At 57.6% G+C, this 21241-nt stretch overlaps 5 protein-coding genes across 5 annotated transcripts; 2 read left to right on the forward strand and 3 right to left on the reverse strand.

Annotated features, from left to right (window-relative positions):
- Positions 1 to 91: 91 nt before the first annotated feature.
- On the reverse strand, positions 92 to 1977 carry IE81DRAFT_365770 (Ribokinase-like protein). Its single transcript, XM_025516961.1, has 6 exons — positions 1485 to 1977; positions 1228 to 1416; positions 894 to 1154; positions 510 to 811; positions 306 to 428; positions 92 to 223 (listed from the first exon to the last, which is right to left on the reverse strand). The coding sequence occupies exons 1-6, from the start codon at positions 1898 to 1900 to the stop codon at positions 99 to 101; spliced, it is 1416 nt and encodes a 471-aa protein (XP_025370711.1). The 5' UTR covers positions 1901 to 1977; the 3' UTR covers positions 92 to 98.
- Positions 1978 to 2198: 221 nt separating this feature from the next.
- Positions 2199 to 4547, reverse strand: IE81DRAFT_300561 (RNA-binding domain-containing protein). The gene is made up of 4 exons (XM_025512218.1): positions 4124 to 4547; positions 3498 to 4042; positions 2904 to 3406; positions 2199 to 2811 (listed from the first exon to the last, which is right to left on the reverse strand). The coding sequence occupies exons 1-4, from the start codon at positions 4385 to 4387 to the stop codon at positions 2636 to 2638; spliced, it is 1488 nt and encodes a 495-aa protein (XP_025370712.1). The 5' UTR covers positions 4388 to 4547; the 3' UTR covers positions 2199 to 2635.
- Positions 4548 to 5380: 833 nt separating this feature from the next.
- IE81DRAFT_78003 (hypothetical protein) lies at positions 5381 to 10465 on the forward strand. Its single transcript, XM_025517632.1, has 3 exons — positions 5381 to 6036; positions 6122 to 10073; positions 10149 to 10465. Exons 1-3 carry the CDS (start codon positions 5541 to 5543, stop codon positions 10183 to 10185), a joined length of 4485 nt encoding a protein of 1494 aa, XP_025370713.1. The 5' UTR covers positions 5381 to 5540; the 3' UTR covers positions 10186 to 10465.
- IE81DRAFT_322407 (hypothetical protein) lies at positions 10280 to 11672 on the reverse strand. The gene is made up of 2 exons (XM_025513628.1): positions 11338 to 11672; positions 10280 to 11248 (listed from the first exon to the last, which is right to left on the reverse strand). Exons 1-2 carry the CDS (start codon positions 11507 to 11509, stop codon positions 10746 to 10748), a joined length of 675 nt encoding a protein of 224 aa, XP_025370714.1. The 5' UTR covers positions 11510 to 11672; the 3' UTR covers positions 10280 to 10745.
- Positions 11673 to 11907: 235 nt separating this feature from the next.
- IE81DRAFT_340734 (hypothetical protein) lies at positions 11908 to 20800 on the forward strand. The gene is made up of 7 exons (XM_025515621.1): positions 11908 to 12602; positions 12677 to 16006; positions 16151 to 16223; positions 16483 to 16502; positions 16587 to 16601; positions 16764 to 16820; positions 16852 to 20800. Exons 1-7 carry the CDS (start codon positions 12099 to 12101, stop codon positions 20614 to 20616), a joined length of 7764 nt encoding a protein of 2587 aa, XP_025370715.1. The 5' UTR covers positions 11908 to 12098; the 3' UTR covers positions 20617 to 20800.
- The last annotated feature ends 441 nt before the right edge of the window (positions 20801 to 21241 follow it).

Genomic DNA, 21241 nt, shown 5'->3' on the forward strand with positions numbered 1-21241 from the left:
TGCTGTCGTGATTTCATAATCAATGTCACGTGGACATGGGGGACAGATGACAATCGATCGAGGTGCCAGAGGTGGGGGCAGCTCTTGGACAGAGAAATCTACTGCATTGCTGCAAAACGCTCCGAAGGATTCGTGAGATGGTGATTCCACTTCAACCCTGAGCCATCTTCCGGATGTTGAGCGGGCGTGACTCGCGGCATGCCGCGCTGCTCCACCACATATGCTACAGCGCAAGTATGCGGAGGCAAACAATGTCATGACGCGACCTCAGGACAGGTTGCTGAATCGCAAAGACAACGACTCACAAGCTGATACCGCGCCATGTTTCAGCGCCTGGCCTAGCGCCATCTTACGGAGCTCAGCGAGGTCCAAATTTGGCTCGTCAATTTGAGCCAATGACCAAGTTAAACCTCCCAGAAAGGCATTTCCTGAGATTGTTGTGAAGGAGAAGTGGCGAGGATGAGTGGGTTGCGCGCGGGGCACAGATCGGCAATCGTGACTGTTCTCACCAGCACCAGTCACATCCACCACTTCGTGCTGCTTGTCCTCGCCATGGTATGGAGCGCACCACACACTCTCTTCACAGCCTTGATTCAGACCCACACTCCCGTGCTTCCCAGCCCGAATGACCAGTAGAGGGGCATGACTGCCAGATGCTGCACAGAGTTGCAACAAATCATGCCCATCTCTCTCTACTTGCAACTTGAATTCGCCAAGAGTCAGAGAAGGATCATCGAGATCAGCGATGTAGCCCGGTGTGCTTCGTTGCCTCGATGTGTTGAGAAAGTTGTGAGCCTCGACGTGATTTGGGCTTGCGTTCATCGCGACACGAAGCGTGAAGACGCTACTTAGCAAGTACTCTCCTGAGATGCTATTCAGAACGCAGCGCTTACCTCAGCACGTCGACCATACCAGCAGCGTCGAGCAATCCGTCGAGGTTCTCTGGTCTAGCTGAGTCCGGAATGGGCTCCCACACAATGCGAGGAGCGTGTGCTTGTCCTTGCTGCCTGCTGAGTAGGCGCGCTTCCTGAACGATGGCAACGATCCGATCGGGAGAGCAAATGGCGTGGATCCAACGAGGTAAGCAATGGCCAGGGGCTGCCACGCTCAAATCTTGAGGATCAAGTCGCCTTTTCGGAGTCAAATACTCGAATCTGCAGACCAAAGAGGCATCTGCAATTGCTTAGCTTTCGTTTGGATCGGCACACGAGCGATTTCCTTACTGACCCTCGCTTCTCTCCAGTATATATGTTTGCTGCGCGCGTGGTTCCTTCCGGTCTATCCCTCCACACCCACATGCTCTGAGGCGATTGCGAAGATCCTTCGCCATCATCGAAAGAGCGCAACTTGTTCCTCATCTTTGGTGTGAAGTTGGGTCCCACGTCGAGGATACTCAATATCTCTTGCGGACGAGACCTGTTGCGCCAGCATCGAGAGTCATATCAGCCAGCCAAGTGATTCAATTCCATGCAAGCAGCACTGACCATACACGAGCTCCAATGACAAAGTAGACTCCTCCTCCGCCGATTTGCTCGTCGTCATCGTCGTCAGCTCCTTCGAAGCTCGACTGCGAATCATCGTCGCTCGGACCTTTGATACCTCTTTTCCTCAGGTGCTCAGCTTTCGAAATTCGACTTCCAGTCGTGGAGTCAAGATAGATGAATTCGTCGATGATCAGCATACCAAGCGTGGCTATATGGGCAGGTCCAAGGTGCTTCGCCCTCGGTCGCGCGAGAAGCGAGGTGGCCGTTGCGCTAGTCAAGGGCTCAAATGAGCCGGACCGCTCCGCCGGGCCCTGTTCGTGCAAGACTTGTGCGGGTGTCATGGTCCTTCCGTTGGAGCTTGAGGAAGCTTGCTGCGTCGTCTCAGGCTGGCGAACTGGTCGGGGCGCGAAGCTCATAGGCACCTCGGATGGCGCCAAGGAGGTATTCTGACCATGGGAACTGCAGGTTGAATCACGAATGATGTAGGTAGTCGTGAGTGGAGGTTAATCAACACGCCCGTCATGCAACGGAGCTCACAGAAAGCGCTCCGCACCGCCGATGATTCGCGACGCGTCGCCTGACCGCACGAGCACCACGACTCGCGACTCTGCTGTCGAATAATAATGTGCACAAGCCGCGTCCAGTCGTCAGGCAAGAGTATGGGCGGCAGCTGCGCGGGGCACGAAAGGTCGACTTGGTCCATCACGAGGTGCTGGGCCATACGAGGCGGGAGAGTGACTTCGAAGAACTTTGAAACCTCCGATTGGCAGCTTATAGCTGTGCGCCAGGCTTGTCTGGACAATCGAGTCCAATCGAGCCCTGCATGATAGAGATCAGGTGTCGGAGAGCCATTGCATAGATTGACAGAGAGATGAGCTATGATCTGGGAGGATAGCCGATGAAGAGCCTGAAACAGCCTCAAATTGAGTATGATAGCCTGACAGATCGTAATATGTGTATGTGGCTTTTTGGAGTGGAGTGTTGGTTGGGGAGGAGTGAGAGCGATAGTCCCGTTCCCAAATTGCTGCTTGGCAGCGCCGCGGGGGTTGGACAAGGTCACGAGAGAGAATCGAGAGAGGCCAAGAATTTCCAACACGATGCGCCAATGACTATAGACAAAGCGGAAGCGAGCAGTGAATCCCTGCTTTGCTCTAATCGAAGGTGGTCTTCTTGCCAGAGAACTCCGAGCCGCCAACTGGCCTGCTGCCGAATCCTCCACGTCCACCTCCCCGGCCGCCTCCGCGACCACCCCGGTCACCCCAGCCAGAGCCTCCACCGCCTTGAAAGCCTCTGCCACCACCGCGCCCGCCTCGTCCACCACCTCGTCCTGGACATGGAGTAGAAGAGAGTGCAAATGCAGGTCAGGAAATAGTTGCCAAATTGACGAAATACGGCCATAGCGCAGCACAGCGCACTCACCACCGCGGTCACCGCCAAAGCCTCCTCTTCCACCTCCTCGTCCGCCGCCGAAGCCGCCTCGACCACCGCCACCTCCTCCGCCTTCACCACGAGGAGGCGCATAGTCTAGCCTGATGGCACGGCCGCCAAGCTCGGCACCAGCAAGTGCCTCGATGGCAGCATCTGCGCCTTCCTGAGAAGCGTACTCGACATAGCCGAATCCCTTGGGCCGACCAGATTCAATGTCCTTGGGCAAGGTGACACGCGATACTTCGCCATGCTCTCCAAATGCTTCCCAGACCTCGTCCTCCGTGAGCGAGAAGGACAAGCCGCCGACGAATAAAACGGGCGAGGGTGCAGACCTGGTGTCGTTGAACTTTTTGGCGCGCGCATCGCCCACTTCTCTCGGTGCTCTGGCGGCTTGCAAGTCGACTTTGATGGCGCGACCATCCACGTCCTTGCCTTGCGCGCCCTCAAATGCGGCCTTCGCCTGCGCTGCAGTCGCAAATTCGACGAAGCCAAAACTGGATTTGCCAAATGCGCAGGTGACAAGGGCAGGGGACCCATCAGCAAAAGTGCAGCGGCGCATGTATGTCAGAGGAGATCGACACGTACCCGCGAGATTTGCCGCTTTCTTTGTCAGTGACAACCCTTGCGCTGAGAACCTCGCCGAACTCCTCAAACTCCTGCTTGAGCCAGTCATTGTCGACGTTCCAACTCAATTGGCCGACCCAGCACTGCTTGGGAGCATCAGGGTTGTCTGCATCAGGCTGAACCTTAGCCTTCTTCGCGACTACTTCATCGCCTTCTGCCTTGCGCTTGTTGCTTGCCTTCTCTACCACTGCTGCAGCGGGCGCGGACTTTGTTTCCTCCTCATCAGAGTCGTCCGAATCGTCCGAATCGTCAGAGTCATCCGAGTCGTCCGAGTCGTCCGAGTCGTCCGAGTCGTCCGAGTCGTCCGAGTCCTCTTCGTCAGCCGCAGCCGCAGTCTTGCCGTTTGTGGCAGCAGCAGGCTTGGCAACATCCTCTTCGTCAGAATCAGAGTCAGAGTCAGAGTCAGAGTCGTCGGAATCGTCGGAGTCATCTGAATCGTCGGAGTCGGCAGCTGCAGCCTTGACACCGTTTGCGGCAGGCTTTACAACATCTGCCTTGGAGGGTTCCTGGCACACGAGAGAGCGGCATTAAGTGTCAGATGAAAGTATTGTGCACAACAGCAAGTCTAAGGTTCATTGGATGCTCACCTCTTCGCTGCTACTGTCGTCGCTGTCACTGTCGCCATCGCTGTCATCGTCGCTCGAGTCATCGTCGCTGCTGTCGCTACTCTCTACTACAGGAGGAGGAGGCGGAGCAGCCTTCTTCGACTTCTTGCTGGACTTTTTCTCTTCTGCGGGTGCGGGAGCAGCTACGGCAGCTTTCTTGTCCTTCTTGCTGCTCTTGCCGTTGGCCACGGGAGCAGGCGCAGGAGCTGCTGGTGCCTCTGACTTGCTGGAACTTTTCTTTCCCATTGTGAACGTCGTGCTTTGATATGTTTTGGGATGAAGCAATCGCTGTGAAAGATTCGCGGCATCAAGGTGGTCAGAGAGTAGAAGTGGGTCCTGAACTCACGACTCTTCTCCATGTAGACATGGCACGCGCATGCTGCCGAGGCTTCATCCATCCACCGCGTATCTGCGTCTACTCAGATTCTGATCATTTTTGCTCGACGCGGGTGCGGCGGGGAGGATTTTGCATGCATGCAGAAGAGAAGTCATCGAAATTTTTGGTACCGCGCTCTTCTATCGCGCGAGAGGGCGGCAGGGCGCTGCCTATGCATCGGACGGGGAATGGAGCACGTGATAATCAAGAGCTGCTCCCAGCTTTCTTGCGACGCGAGAGCCGAGCCTGCTGGGTACAAGCTAGCGCGCGTTGCGTTCAACGGACTTCGCGATGGAGGCCCGCATAACGGCACCTGCGCATGCAACGCTCCTCATGTTTGCTACAACCGCAAAAGCTGGTGGTGTCCCTTGTTGCTTTGCCTACCTTTGATCCAGCCTCAGTCATCTGTGTGATGCTGAAGCGCCCAGAATGGACGAGGGCCGCCTCTCCATCGGAGCAGGAAGGTGTTCACTGTCGGCGCATCTCAACGCCCAGCTTTGGTGCACGTTGCGTGCAACTCGAGCACGTCATGCAAGACGACCGTTGTCTTGGGCTGACGGCATTCACTCGCCTGACCTCCTTGGCAGTAATTCTGCTACAGCTGGCCGACTCTTTCGCCATAGAAATTGGCAGCGACGTCTTCGTACAGGAACCATCGCAAGTCGGTGTTGCATTTCGGTGGGCCGTTGAGGACCGCGGATGACCGGCATGCACCTCGATGCCGACGTCGAGAGGCGGTGCTCTCGATGGGTTGAGGGACGATACGAGCAGCATGGAGCGCAGCGGGAGATTGTGATCCCTTTCACTGACATGTCCTCCTGTCGTATGGATAAGGATTTGGTAGGTCTCTTTCCCACCCCCATCCCATTATCCCACTTCAGCGTCCCTCACTATGCTCTTATAGACACTCACTCACTTCCATCCATCCTTAGCCGCCCTTCTCGCCCCGTTCATCGTCCAAGCCTCAGTCTCTCGTCAACAGCGCTGCCACATCAGAGATCTCGGCCAGTGCGCGCTTGAACGATGGCCTCAATTGAGGTGGCTCCTTCACCCGCGAAAACCCCACATCGACTCAGGGCCCTACCCAACTTCAAAGCGATGCAGATGCCGGTGGCCGAACGCTTTCGCCTGCATGCTCCCCATTCACGCGAAGTGGAAGCTGATCCTGCGAAGGCGCCGCTTCCGGAAGCGAATAATGAAGTTGAGCCCCGGTCAGGGCCAACATCGGCGCCGGTCAGCGAGCCTCTTCCTCGCCTTTCAAGCCTTGCAGCCAATCACCACACCATCAGTATCCCAAAGGCAGCGCTGATCCCCGTGTCTGCCACCGGCTCCCAGAAGCATCACTCGCGCCACGCGACTAATCATGTACTTTTAACCAGGTCCTCGCTCCACGTGGGACCAAATTTTCCTGCTCACAACGCAGAAGCGCAAGCGAATGGCGCATTCGAAGACGATGAGGTGAAAGGCCAGTTCGAAGACGCCGTCGAAGGCCAGGAGAATTGGCCGCGGTCTACAAGCTGTAAGTCAGAGAGCCACGGTCGTCTTGCTTCGCGCGTTTGCGCTTGCGCTTACGCTGCCGCTCATCTTTGAAACGTGGCCCACAGCACCGGAAGGCGTTCCAGAAGTATCGGATACCCCGAGGCCTCGCGAGGAAAGAGACAGCTTGGATCTGCAGCTTCGGAGCGCCTCAATCGCTTTACAGGAGCTTCGTGACAGCGTGGCTGAACGCCCGAAGCGCCATTCCACTTCTGTTACATCAGTGCGAACACCGCCGTCCTTACCCGTTCAAGCTTTAAGACGATTCAGTGACGTGACCGTCGCCTCTTCTCCATCGCTGCTGTATGCTGATACACCAACATTTGCTCATTGGAAAGCGGCTTTTAGAGCTCGTCGCGAGTCCTTGGCTGCTGCAGCAATAGAGCCAATGTCTCCCGATTCAGAGCTGCCAGAGAGTACCACTGCTGCTCGCTCAAAGCAAGTCACGCCCGCCACCGAAGAGGCCGGGAGCCATGTTCTGACAGAACGCCCGGCTCAAGCCGCTCTGAATGCCCCGGCCTCAGCACACCATGGCGTCGGCACGTCCACCCATCACCCTCACAGGCGTACGGTGATGCTGGACGCCGCCGATCACGAGGAGGAGTTAGACGGTTCGGAAGGCACCTCAGCTGGCAAAATCGGCCTTGTCACCACACAAAGCCCCATATTGCGAGGTCGACGACTCGTCCGCAAATCCCCGACGGCGTCCAAGGCAGTCTTGTCGCCCCCCTCTGATTTGCTCAAGACGAGCATTCTCCGAAGAGCTGCTGGGCAAGCAGCTCAGTCTCCCAACAGTGCCGGGTTCGGCTTGGGTATTTTTGTGGACGAGACGCGAGCAGCAACTCATGGCATGGGCGATCAAGACTCTGGATTGTCGGCACGCGCGGTCGACGCTGAAGCGGGTCTTCCTCGTTTCAACAACGAAGAGGCACACGCATTAGACAAGAGGAGCCCTGTCATAGTCCAATCCCACGCGCCACACGCCCGAAGCGCCGAAATTAGAGGGAGCGAAACAACGCTGACCAACAACATGGACTATGTGAATGCATCTGACCGCACTGTCGACGCGAATATCCCAACCCATAGCTCGAGGACGTCCTCCCCGGACACGATGATGCACACAGGCGCACGGGGTCGTGCCACTCCTCTGGGTGGTGGCAGCATGGTAAAGGTCGTGTCATCTCACCAAAGATCGGAGCAGAGGAGCCCGCGGATGAACATCGCTGCGCGTCATTGGAATGTGACTTCGTCTGCGGCCGCAGGCACAAGTGCAGCCAACGGAGCACAAAGTAAGAGGAAGTCAGTCGACTGCCCTGAGACCAAAAGCCCTGCACTCAAGAGCTGGACGTCATCGTTGGCAAAAAGTGCGGCAACCCCGCCTTGGTCCTCTCCGCAGCCCACCGGAGCGAACAGCGCATCCAGCACTCCTGCGATATCTCAAACGCCTGCCTTTACCAGCGCACCTGCATCGCCCATGCCGCAAAATGCTGAACAGTCATCAAGCATGGCTGCGGAAACTACTGCACCGGCTTCAGGTGCACCCTTCAATCCTCCGCCTGCCGAGCAGGCCAACGACGGGGACCGAGGAACGAATTCTGGCGCTCCAATGAACATGCAGGCTGTCGTCGCCGCGAGCACGACTGGCGCAATCCTGCTCATCCTTGCTTGCCTCTGGGCTTTCTTTGCACGCAAACGCCGCACTCGTAGGCAACGGCACCTGTCAGTGGTCCTCAGGAAGTTTGTGACGAGCTCAGGTGCAGACGAGCACGGCGCAGTGTTCCTCGGAGACCAAAAGGCGGGACTTAATCACTCCAGCTCCACGCTAGGATCTGTGGAGAAGCCGGCTTCGTTCGACCGCGGCGAGCGTCAGGGCTGTCAGGAATCTCCCGTTAAGAACTCGCAGGCGATCGACAGCGTGGCTTACTTCAGCCAACAGCGTCCAAGCATCGCGGAGCTCCACCCAACCATCATCAGTCCATGGTTGCAGACAGGCGAAGAATCGCTTGTCACTCAAAGATTGTCCGCCGACCTTGCGAGATCTGGTCTGGTGAGTGCAAGTCCTAGCAAGGATGCGAGCTTCACCTGGCAGCACCCCACCCTCTCATTGCCGCCTGCGGCCGCTCGCGCCATGGTGACGAGCCACTACGTCAAGCGTCGCTCGGCTATGCCTGAAAAACTTCAAGGCGATGCTACGCCATCGTCAGACAACACAGCTTCCGGCGTGAACGTAGCGGCTGGCCAGTGGCGCAGTGACGCGCAGGGCCAGCTCGTGTACACCGTCACGAATCCAGATGATACTCTCGTAAGTGAGGCTTATGCTTCCTCGGCATACGTCGACCCCAGTCTGGCAGGGAGCAGCCCTGCTCGGATCAGCAGACAAATATCTGCAGAGAGTCAGGTCACAGCCTTGGTTGGTGCTATGCGACCACGTTCTGAATCCATGAGCGGTTCGGGCTCCCGATCTGGATCTGAGCGTGTGCCCTGGATTGGTGCCTTGCTTCGCGGGCTGCCCCGCAACAGCACGTCCACGCCACCCCGCGCTCGCTTTAGCCTACCCGTGCGCCCCGCACCCAACAGTCTTTCAAGCCTGTCTTCACCCGCAACCCACGCAATGTCAACCGCTTCTACACGCGACAACGCCTTGTTCAACAGCGAGCACACCAGCGGCAGCGAGACTGGCGACGTCCGATTCGTGAGCGAAGTATACGATGCTCCGTCAGTAGCTGCCGCCATGCTTTATGAGAGCCCAACAACAGCGCGAAATGTTGTGAGCAGCGCTGCTCGCGCTAGCGGCGTCCTCATGAAAGGACGTACACGCTCCAGCACCATCTCACACAACAAGGGAGCTGCGCCTTCACTTCTGGCACAAGATATGTCTCCGGTTCAAAACGTGGGCTCCACGCGCACATCTCTCGTCCAGCTGCCCAACCCTAACCACGCAGCTAGCTTTGAGCTGCCTCGACCCAACAAGTTTACTTCGCCTATGGTCGTCATTTCGCGACCAGGCTCGGAGATCAGGACCAACGGTAAACGCATGTCGCTGTGGCGCACGAGCTTGTCTACGTGTCGAGAAAACAGCGTGGACAGTCTTTCGGATGCTGCGGAGGGTACAAGCCAGGCGTCGCGCTCCCCCTTGCCCAGTCCCATCTCAACGACACACACAGGCGGAACGTTTGGCGCAGCGTGGGCAGCTGCTCTGCCACCCCAAAGCGACTTCGACTCCAGCGAGGATGACTTGCGTCAGGGCTACGAGGCTGGTGAGGAGACAGATGGAGATGCTGTGTCCTCTGCTCGCTTCAGCGCCCGCTACCTTAGCCAAGGGTCCAGAGCACGGAGTGAAATGACCTATGGCGGTAGCAACAGCGGAGAGTCATCTGCCTCTAGCATGCCAGCTACACCTACGAAGCTCATCATTGATGATCAGCTGCCTTCGCTGGCACATATCAATAAGAGCATCCCTTCACCGAACGGCGTGCACAAGCGCGCTCCACGTCTTCCGCCGATGCCACTCATCACGCTCACTCTTGATGATGGCCTTGTTCAGCGACCTATCTCTTTAACCAGCGACTCGAGCTCCGACGTCGAACATGATCAATTCGCGGTCGACAGAGCAGAAGTCCTTGCGGAGGCTGTAGCGGCGTCTTTCTGTCGCGACGAAATCGATCAATTTACCCGCGAACCGGGCTTCCCGCGCGTCGACTCCGCAAGTCTCAATAGGCCCCCTTCCGCCGTGACGCAGACGCGTCTAGCCCTCCGAACGTTTGGGACGGAAGACAGCCTGACGAGACGCATGCTCGACGGCGAACCACCCGTCCTGCAGAGCGACGATGAGGGTGAAGACGAGCAACGTGCTGGCACAAGCGGATCTGCCCAGAGGGCCGCGTCCTTGCAAAAGCACACCTCGATTCCGACCCATGATTCCAACAAGGCCACTGTGAGACGCTCGCGCGAGCTGTCGGAGGAAGGATATGGATCCGATTCTGCAGAAGGATGCCTCGAGCACGATGATTTCCCCACCTTGTAAGTCGAGATCGACTGTGCAAACGCCCCTGGGCGATCCTGACAGCAATCACTGACCGCATGCACGCTGTGTAGACCTGCCTGGACGCCCATGCGCAGACCTGGGCAGTAAATTCTGCCGATACAGTTTATAACCTCATCAATCTTTTCTAGTATGCAGATTCAGACCTCTACGAACGTCCATCTGCGCACCGCGCATTCCATTAGTTGATGGTTCTTCTACATGTAGCTTGCTTGAGGCTCTTCCCGCCCTGTCAATGCCTCTCTCGATCAACACGTCGCGCGCAGACGTACTGTCCTTCGTTGTAACCCCAGTCCGACCTCGATTCTGCTGAGTCTAATCTCACCTACACACTCGTTTGCTGCTTCCACGCCTCCTTTACACCGAGAAGGTGTTCGCGCGCTCACCCGCGGGCCGCCATGTATCCTGCCCTTGCATATATATCAACTCTCCAGCTCTCTGCGTTATGATGCATTGATTGCACATCACCATCTGTGTGCCAGAGTGAGTAGGCATTGGACTAGAGATACCGTCGAGACGACCAGGGTCAGTGGCCGCTCTAGCTACCGCTTGCTTCGGGAGCTTTGCGATGCGTCATCCATCGACCTCAGCTCTTGCGCACAACGCCTCCTCGTCGGAGCTGTGCCGATTTACGGGCGCGATGACAATGCCTATCGCTGCAGCTTGTCCAGGAGTAAGCCAACTCGTGCTCCGAGGTTTGGTTGCCCTTTCCTGTTGACTTTACCGCCCAAGCTTGATCTCCTCTTCCTGTCCTGCAGTGCTTCTTCCCTGCTCGATCCTTTGCTCCTCGCCGAGCTCGCATCCGATCGCTGTGACACGCCTCCTTCTTTTTGCTGCTTGCTGTCACTGTCTCCTTCGGGATCTGCGCGTCGAACTGTACTACCGTTGTCCTGTGTAACAGCGTCCCGCGGAGGCTTGGCCTGCTTCAACCGAATTTCCGGCTGTTTCTCTGCTTGCTCGATCAGTCGCTTCGTGTCCTCGTCTTCAGGAGCGAAGCGACCTAGACTTGCAGCAGAGGGCCCTGCTAACGATTGTGACTCGCCATCCACCTTGCGCTCTTGCTCGCGACGAGTCGTGTCTCGTCCGCCGTGTCGCGCATAGTAAGCAGCCTTGACCTTGGCATTCTCTATCAGCTGCGCTTTTCGTTTCTTGGCTGCACAAGCGGCCAAATAGCGGAGGAGCATCACGTGGTAAGCTCACTTGCCATGACTAAAGAAAGTGGAATACAATGGACTGGCTCACCTTTGCCCAGATAGCTGCCGTCTGGAGCATGTGCTGGACCAACTTTGAAACCGCCTCCACGCCCTCCCGTCTTGCCATCTCTGCCAGGTCCTAGCGGTGCGATGTTGGCGCCGGACTTGGTCTTGTGCTGTACATATTTGCGCTTGTGCGCATCTGGCGTGTGGCGCGCCATTATCGAGTCCAACTCACGACTAGAAATGCGGGCTAGGCATGCTTTGCGAGCTGATGGAAGGCAGAGGCAGGTTGGCGAGCCTGCTCCGCGCATGATTGCCCCCCACGGCTCGCGCTTGCGATCCTGCAAATCTCAATCGTGAACTCTGGATGCATCATTGAGATTCATCGATGATTCACATTCAGGATTCTTGATTCTTGATTTGATTATTCACAAATTCACGCCTCACGAGTGATTTTTTTGCACCGCCCCGCAACGGCAGGAACGCATCCATGCGCGCGATTCACGTGACTGGATTTTAACCTTAATTGTCCCCGCGGCAACGCCGCACGCGACGCGCATCATGCAGTCAGCAAAGATCACGAGCCGCGCGGGCGATCGACCTCAACCTCGATCACGTCTGGAGTGAGACCATCCGGTGGATGATGCGTACCGTATGCCGCTGCCTGCACCCTGCCACCACCACCATATCAAGCAAGCAGCTGACGCTACACTCACGACTGCGAACGAGGTAGAGGGCGACGATTGCCAAGGGACAGCGTCGGTCTAAGCGCTACATTCAAGATTGGCGTGACTATCGCCGCTGCCAATGTCTCGCGCAGATTCTTCACGCTCCCGCGACTCTGCGGCTGGAAGCTTGCCAAGCAACGCGGGCCGTCCGAGCCATGTAGCAGCGCTCGCTAGGAGTTGGCCTCCACCGCGAACCGCATCCAGCACTACCTCGCGATCCAGCTTTGCTCGACCTATAGCACCAACAGCTCGGGTGCATAGTCGAATGGAAAAGTTCGAGAGCGGAATGGCGCGATCCTCAGCATCATCTGGCAGCAGACCTGGCCCTCCGCCATTGCCGCCCAACCGCGCTCCGAGTGCCAGCAGGCCAAGTTCCCGCAATCTGGTTGCTTCTCCAGCTGCTCCGGTACATCCCTGGTCTCACCGTCCGACTCCGTCTCGGTCATCGGCCTCCGTCTCTGCTAGGGGCAGTGCCCATCCTTATCCACGTCCTGACGAGCGCGTAAGCTACCATCACGCTCCTCCCGCGCGTTCGGCTCATCCACAAGTCCATCCGTACTATGGCGCCAGTCCCATGCCTGAGGTGAGTCACAACAGCTGTGAAGTCAGGTTGCCATAATGTGATGGGCCGCTTAACGTCCATTCTGCCATCATCAGGCGGTCGCTAGAGCGTACGAGCGTCTCGTGTCTCAGTCGCCCGCTCCATCGGATCGCATGGGTTATGGCCGCTCGGTCTCTGTTGTCTCGTATACCGACGGGGCAGGTGTCGGACAGTCAGCATACTATGCGGCGCAACATGATACTCCCCACCGCGCACACGCTCATTATGAGCTCCGCTCGCATCCTGCACACGCTTTGGCCATGACTCCAAGCAGGGCCCGCACCGCATCAAGCATGGCCCATCATCAGCACCGCGAGCAAGCGAGTGTGCAGCCGGTCTCTACAACTCCCCAACATCGTGGCATGACCAGGCAAGATCTGGCATTTGTCTTGGGCGCTGCGAGGAGAGGAGCCAGCGTCACGCCAGCCATGATCAACTCGCCGGTGGGCTTGTCACGCGCTCCTGCCCAAATGTCCGGAGCGAATAGATTGTTTGCAGTGCAAGGAAGTCCCAAGCGGCCGGCTGCGGACGCTGCAAGCAGTCCTTCTTCCTTGACTGCGGATAGGGCTGCCCACACATCCCGGGATCACCGCCAAATACAGCAAGCTGTTGCAGCGTCGAGTTCCACAGAGGCGCATGCCGGTAATGCCGCCATCCGCGTTCTCACCCGGCAGGTGATTGACGATGCAACGCCCAATCTCGATGTGCTCGCGGTCGAAGTTCCTCAAGCTCTCGACGCGCAAGAAGCGGATGCTGGTATTGGCGAGGTGGCTGATGCTACCAATGCCATTGCGTCCTCTCAAAACCTGGCCAAGGAGACAGCAAGAAGCTCTCTCCAGCTTGAGAAGACTGTCGATGATGGCGATCACGAAATTGAGGAGGCTTCGGAGAGAGTTAAGACTGTTGGAGAGGAACGCTCTGCTGCACACCTCCCTGAATCTGAGCCAGAGCCCGAATTAGAGGACACCTCCATCTCTCGGGATCAGCCTTCGGGCTTCGCCAGGACATTAATCGCGATCGACGTACCGATGGCCATCGAGCAACCGCAGAGAGCTGCAAAAGCATCCAAACTCACCCAGCGGGACGAGGCGGCGGCCCGGTCGGAACTACCGCCCACTCAGGTGCGACAGACAGACACCCAGCCGATTCAATCTGGTCGCGTGCCCGCGCCAGCAGCTAAGCCAAGCGTCGCGCTAAGCTCATGGTTCCTCACGTTGGTATCGCTGCGTCGAGGTCCATCAATCAACGACAGAACGGGGAAGCTGTCATACTGGTTCTACGTTGAAGGCGTCAGGATGAATGCCGATGGAGATGAAGAACAATGGCACTCCTCATTCGTGCATGGACGTAAGGACTCTCGCACTGTGAACACCACTAGCGGCAGTCTCTACACTCTAATTGGGCCCATCAATCGAGACAAGATGAGCAACCTTGGATGGGGTAATGTTGTGATCAGTCACTTCGAAGACGGCTTCCCGGAGGACTGGCTGGACGTCGTCTGCGAGGATATTGAGCATCGACAAGCGCTGCGGGAGCGGTCAGCCAGTCGGGCTGAGGCCGCCGCGACCGCAGCATCCAGCAACAGGCATGCAGCCAAGAGGAAGCGCACCTCGGGTCCCACTACATCCGCCTCTTCTTCGCGCAAGTCTGGGCCCAGTCGTGCAGGTGCAGAAGCATCGCTACAGCCGGAGGTCTCAGGGTCTTTCGGCGACGACAGTGCAAACACACCAAATGCCACATCTGAGCCCAAAGTGAAGCGCAAGCGAGGTCGACCTTCGAAGGCGGAGTCAGAAATCATCAGGCAAGAGCGGGAGCAAGTGGCAGCGGAGAAAGAAGCTCGCAGAGCGGAAGTTGTTGCACGCAAATCTGAGAATGGCCGAGTTGTTGCAAGGAAATCTGAGAATGGCCGAGCTGCGCAAGCGGCAGCTCAGAGCTCACCAAAGAGAGACGTGCCCAGTAGAAAGCTTACAGCTGCTCAGAAAGCAACGATGCTTGCTGATGCAAATGTGCCTCGTCGCAACTCAACGTCACCTCGCAAAGGAGGGCGTGATTCCGGCACAGCCTCTCGTGCTGTAGATGATGCTGAGGACGCTTCAGCGAGCACAAATCAGGATGCGTCTCATCAGCCGCCAAGGCCGCCCCACGGGGCTGCTGCAAGTCTCGTCGACGCGGAGCTGGAATCATTTACAAATGCTGCCGCCGCGCCTGCCAACGACCTTCTTGTGGTCGCGGACCCGGACGACAGCCTGTTGCGCGCTGCTCCCTTGGCTGCGCGCAGAAAGAGCGGATCCAACAAGCGTCGACTCCGCGATTCTGACGAAGAGCTGGCTGAAGGCGTTGACGAGAACGCCGAGGACATTTCGAAACCATCACGATCCACAAGCACAGCGAGTCCACACAAGGGCCGCGCTGGACGTTCCAGCGCAACGAGCACACCTCGTCTTATGGAACAGAAGGCGCCGCTCACACCTGCGCAGGTCAAAGCGCTGCCGCGCGAGATGCAGAATCTTGGACGATCACCATTCGGGGTACTTGGTGTTGTCAAACGAGCGCTTCTGGAGACTTCGAGTGGCCAAGGCCCTCTTGAGCGCGCATCAAATGTCACCGGCAAATCTATCGATAGCTCTCGCAGAGCGAGTGTCGGGGACGCGATCGAGCCGGACGACCATGAGAAGAAAGCTACAAGACCTGTACGCGCCCGCGCCTCAGCTGGGATTGGCAAGTGGTGGGAGATCACGCCTGCTCCAGTGCGTCCGGCAGAGCGGAAGATCGCGCCACTGCGGAGCGTTCAGAGCGTGCCAAATCTAGCGACTCTGCCTACCGAAAGCCCCAAGATCACCCAAAACAAGCCATCGCCAAGAAAAGCAAGTGCGCCGGTTTCACCTGCGCGAAGAGCGGGACCCAAGGGGGTCACAGCGAGAGCACCACTGATCGGCAAGGAACGCCGCCCCCCTTCGTCCGACGAGGAGGAGTCTTCACCCGACACGGCGTCAGACTATGACGGCGATTTTGACCAGAATCGACCGCCTTCACGCAGACGCCTGCCCACTGTGACCGTAGCCCGCCGATCTGCACCGCACGAGAGCAAGAAGCCCATGCGTCCAAAAGCAAGTAGCAGCGGACGCCGTCGATCTTCTGAGGGAGCGGGCAGGGCGAAAAAACAGCCTTCCGCTTCTAAGCGCCCCTCGCCTCGCAAGCAAGCGCGTGCGAGTGCGCCGGGAAGAATTGGCATCCAGAACGCTGAAGGCGGTGAGGTAGAGGGTGATTTGTCGTCGGACGACGAATTTGAGCAGTCTATGCATGATCCATCGATCGAGTCAGCAGCCCAAAAGCCCAAGGAAGCTCGCAAGGCAGTTACGGAGACATTCTTGGATCGCCAGAATCGGGTCACCTTCGCGATTGCGGATCCCCGCGAACTTCCCCCGGACGATTACGAGTTTAGCGATTGAGTTGTTGAACGTGGCTAGTACGTGAGCCCGCTCCCCATCGTAATGCATCCTGTATATCAGCATCATGAGAACGAATCGCAGGCCTGTAAAGACTTCGACTCGGACAGCATGCACTCAGATCTTCGGTTGATAGATCGTGATTCGAATTATCGCGGTGTGTCGCTGACACTGGCTTGGCGGTTGTGAAATTCTTGCGTAGCCCTGTCGAGGTCGACGGGTGACTTGCAGGTCAGGATGCTGGCGTGGAGAACCAAAGTCGAAGTACCGGTCTAGTCGAGATGTCAAAGCTTTCATTCGTGATTCGTGATACGTGACTCTGCGGCGCCGCGATATTATTGATATTGATTCAAATTCGATGGAGCATTGACAGGTTCATCATTCAAGATTGAATCACTGGTGAAATCAAATTTTAGGCTTCATCAACCATGAGGCTGTGAGATACGCGCGTCAGCTGAGGGACGCGAACCGCACTCGCGTTGCCCTTGCATGCTGCTGAGCGTTGACTAGCCTGCTGCAGCCAACTCTGTTGCCGGTGGGTGCGATGTGAGATTGGACCTGCATAGCCGCGCAAGCAATCACGAATGAGGGTGGCTCAGCCATGTGCTGCAATCCTCATCTCGATCTGCCCTTGGACCACTCATGATGCTCACCACTATCATCTCTACTATCAACTCTGCGCATCGCAACCCCACAGCTGCAACATCTTGGGCTGAAGCGAAAGCCTAATTCACGGGCGAAAAGCCCTGCGCAGGTACTGAGTATCGCTCCACGTCAGGCTGCAGCCCTCGCATCCAGCCAAGTGCTGTGACATGGCCCACGCCATCACTCTGGACGACTTGCGAGATGCATCTCAAACCGGGAACAGTGCTTCATCCACCGATTTGCCGTCCTCATCTTGCCTTCCCCGCTCGAGGGAGGGAGCGATAGATGCGCTCACACCAGAGAGACCTCGAAGACGTGGCAGAAGGAGGCGGAGCTCGGAGCAACCGGATGCTACGATACACTGGTGGGAGCGCGCCAGCGACGCTGACAAAGATGGAGACGAAGGCGGCTCACAGAAGGGTGTCCAAGACTTGTCAAGGTCAGAACAGGACTCACGCGCGCAGACCAGTGCCTCCCTCGCTGTCGGTCCAGGACAAGTGCCTTTTCACTCTGAGCCGGCCCAGCGACCTCAGCTTCAACTCAGGACCAGCTCATATGGCGCCAGCAAGGAGCTTCAAATGCCTTCGCAGGAGATTGCACAGCCGGAAGACGACTTCGAGCCAAATAGCCCCCCCGGGGCTCGATCCCCAGCAGCGGACTTCCTCTCCGCTTTCGCCAGCTTGCACAGCGTAGTGGATGCCAGCATAAGCAGCGATTCCAGCTGGTCCCTAAACCGAGCCAGATCGCTGTCGCCATCTCCATTTCCATCCTCAAATCCACAAGTTATACAGCAAGCGATCAGCGACGCCGCTTTAGAGGTGCAGGACACGCCGCACGCTTCCTCTTTGCCCAACGCTGTCCCACCGATGCCTATGCCTCTTGGTCTAGCGTCGGCTGCAGCTGCTTTGTACGGAAGCCAGGATGATTCACAGCCCGCTGAGGCTGGCATTGCGTCCAGATACCCAAAGAACAATGCTCGTTTACCGTCATCCTTGCCCTCTCTTCCACCGCGGAGCCTCGCGCGGGACGACGAAGGCGCACTCATCTGTGGAGGCCGCTTTCAACTCGGGCGCACCCTTGGCTTCGGCGGTTCCAGCACAGTCAGAGAAGCCTTGGATCGAGGCGGCCCTCAACACGAAACGGCATCTGCGCATCAAGCAGCTCGCGTCGCGGTGAAGATCGTTCAATTGGAGGCTCACGAGGAAGAGGCCGAAGCTGAGGCCGGTTTGTGGTCCTCTTTGCCGAGCCATGCACATTTGCTTCCCCTCCTTGAGCGAGAGGTCGTTGAGCCTTCATCCGCCTCAGACAAGCGGCTGCTGTTTCTAGTAATGCCGCTTGCGGATGCCGGAAGCTTGTTGAATTTCGTCCGTGCCGAGGGCGGCTTGTCAGTCTCGATCGACGAGGCAGGTTTAAATGGCGTTGTTAATTCCTCCAACTTACGAAGCCCGCATGGTCCTCATCACGCAAGGCCCCAAAGCACGTACACGATCAACCGCTCTCCTTTGTCTAGCACAAGCAGCCGGACAGGGAGCGGATTTTTGCCTGGTCGCACTGGAGGAGCTGCACGGATCATGTCAGATGGCAACGGAGTTGCAATCAGCCCCAATGGGCCGAGCAGCTTGACGGGTCCGCGCTACAGCGGTCAGTCTCCCGGAGGACTGGGAGCGTCAGGAGGCCTCCTTCGACGCGCTTCAAGCCGAGCTGCACCCAAATCACGAGGCATTCCTCTTGCCATCGCGCGCGACGTGATGGCCCAGTTGTGCGCAGGTTTGCGAGTGCTGCAGTCTCTTCACATTCGGCATGGCGATCTCAAACTCGAAAACGTGCTTGGTCAGCATGCGCCAAATGGCAGGGGAGGAGACGGGAGGCGATTGATCTGGCGTCTGGCAGACTTTGGGCTATCTTGCGTCGTTCGGGAACATCAGGGAGCGAGCGATGCGCATGGAGTAGCCAGCCTCGATACACGCGAGTCGCGAGCAAAGCTCTCGGCAGCTCATCCAACTCGGGCGAAGGGAGCAAGCGAGAGCGCCATCCTGACGAATAACCATGCAGCTGTCTCCATTCCTCGTGGCGGCTCTCTGGCTTATGCGGCGCCGGAAGCACTGCGCACCGCCACGGAGCAGTCCCAGCTGCTGCACAAAGCTTCGCCTTTTGCTACAGATCACTGGGCTCTGGGATGCATCTTCTATGCGCTCTTGGCCGGCCGGCTTCCTTTCACCGACTCATTCGAGCCCCGGCTACAGCTGAAAATTACACGTGGAGCATGGTCTATGCCCAATCGTCTTGCGCGCCGCAACCCTCGTAGGAGTCGGACATCCAGTATGAGTGTCAGGGGAGGCAGCGCGGATGCTCAGTTTAGCAGATTGGCAAGCGCAGTGCAACCGAGCACTAGCGTGCAAAGCTTCACCAGTGACATGTTTTCGGGGCCAGCCGGGCATCAACTGCCAAGCCAGAGTTTAGGCGCAGCATTCGACATGAGCGCAAGCTTACCAGCCTTGCCGGCCGGCGCTATTGACTGGTCATCGAAGGTCTCTCCGGCTCAGCGTTCCACCTTTGGAGATGATGAAGATGCCAGTGACACGGATGACGAGGCCGCAGAGGTGGACAAGGCAACGAGATTGTGGGACGGCACGCGACTTGAAAGGAGCGCGGCAAGAGAGCTTCTCAGGGGTCTCTTGGAGCCAGATGCGGGACTGAGGTGGAACTTGTCAGATGTCGAGCAATGTGCGTTCTTGCAGCAAGGTGGAAAGGGTGCACCTCAACCAAATCTGCTGGACGATCAAGATCCTAGGACCCACCCAGACACTCTGATCACCTCAAACGCGCCCCACGACGCCCCACCAGCTCAGTCAGACGACCAGAACGCTGCTAGGACACTTTCGTTCGAAAGAAGGCCTCCATCGCAGGAACGTTCACAAGGTCGAGACTCAAGCCTGAGCCGATCGCGGCCGGCTCGCCTTAGCTCAGGTCCTCATGATGCGGTAGGAGCAGAGCGAACTCCGACAGGGCCACCCGTGCTGGCCAGCCAGACGGAATTCCTTGACGTCTCACTGCCCAACGGTCAGGCCCTCGAGCACGCTCAGAGGGGCAGACAGCACAGGCGAATGGCAGATGTGCTTGAGAATGTTCGCTCGGATCATTCCCTCACAACCTCGAGTAGCGAACGACCCGTTCTTCTAAACTCCGCCGCGCAGAGCTGCAGCCGCAGTCGCAGTCGAAGTCGTTCTAGGGCAGGCTGGGAACCAGGAAAGGCGTCTCAGTCAGGGCCTCCTGCGAAAGACGATGCATCCTCGGGAGCAGGATGCGACCAGGAGATATTGTGGCAGTCACAAGCCCCTCGTCGGCCTGGACTGCAGGCTCGTGCGTCCTCTGCCGAACTGCTATCTCACGTGCCAGCAGAGGATGGCCCTGCGATGCAGCGACGGCCCTCGCGAAGCGTCAGTCGCTCCAGAAATTCACAGAAGAGTGATGCAGGCGTCAGCTCAGAGAGGCGCTCAGTTGGACGAAGCAACACAAGTCGGAGCCGCAGCCGAGCTCCGGATGCTTTGGTTAGTCTGCTGAGAAACTCTCAGCAGAATGAGGAGAGCGGAGGAAGAACACGTGGTGCGCGCTCTTCGACAACGTCGTCTAATTTCTCAGCGCACGGATCGTCTTCGTCATCGAGTCCTGGGCCGCGAGAGCATGTGCGCAGCCCACACTCTCTCCAGCATGCGACTGGAGCAACTATTTATCGCGAAGACTCAAGTCGGGCTCTACGTGATGAAGCACCCCTTTCTCAGCACGAAGAGGAGCACGCTCACTGGTGGCAGCGTGGGAGAACGCGGGATTCGAGACGGCATGCCCAGGCTACTCCTGACACTGCGGTTGATGACGGTACCAAAAGTTCGAGGTGGCCTTGGCATTGAACTTCGATCTTTCAAAAGGCTCTGCGTGTCTTCCTGCCTTTTTGTAACTGCGAGGACCCCAACGCGTACCACGCATGCTTATCACCAGCAAGCGTCTTGCCGGCGCGTTCATACACCTGCCCCTACTGTACTTGTACCTGTAATCTCCACGAATCTCGCCCCAATACGCCCACGTCTGACCAATGCGTCGTGACACACGCTTCGTCTGTTGAGCGTTTGCTGAGACCACCACGCAGGTCTGCGTTAATCAGCAAAGGTGAGGTGCATTGTCATTGGGATGCATTCTGAACAGTCGCCCAGATGTCGCAAATTTCCAGTCAAGGCTCTTAGAGCTTGGGCAATTGATCGAACTTTGCCTTGAGCTCGGCGTGAATCTGTGGCAAGCACAAGAAAGGAGCAGGATGATCAGTTTGCCGCCATCGTATTGAGAGTCGGCTCCTCACCTTTTGCAGCTCTTCCTTTTCGGGCTGCGTGCCTGGCCACTCGATGATTAGACCCTGCTCTTTGGAAGGTTTGGGAATGACGTGGACTGCAAGGCGGCGGGAACCGCATTCGCGGCAGGAATCAGCACGCAATCAAGGGCTAAGACTCGAACGATACAGACGAGCCCCCTCCCTCCCCCCCC

This window comes from Ceraceosorus guamensis, assembly GCF_003144195.1.
Source record: "Ceraceosorus guamensis strain MCA 4658 unplaced genomic scaffold IE81scaffold_19, whole genome shotgun sequence".
NCBI classification, from domain to species: Eukaryota; Fungi; Basidiomycota; class Exobasidiomycetes; order Ceraceosorales; family Ceraceosoraceae; genus Ceraceosorus; species Ceraceosorus guamensis.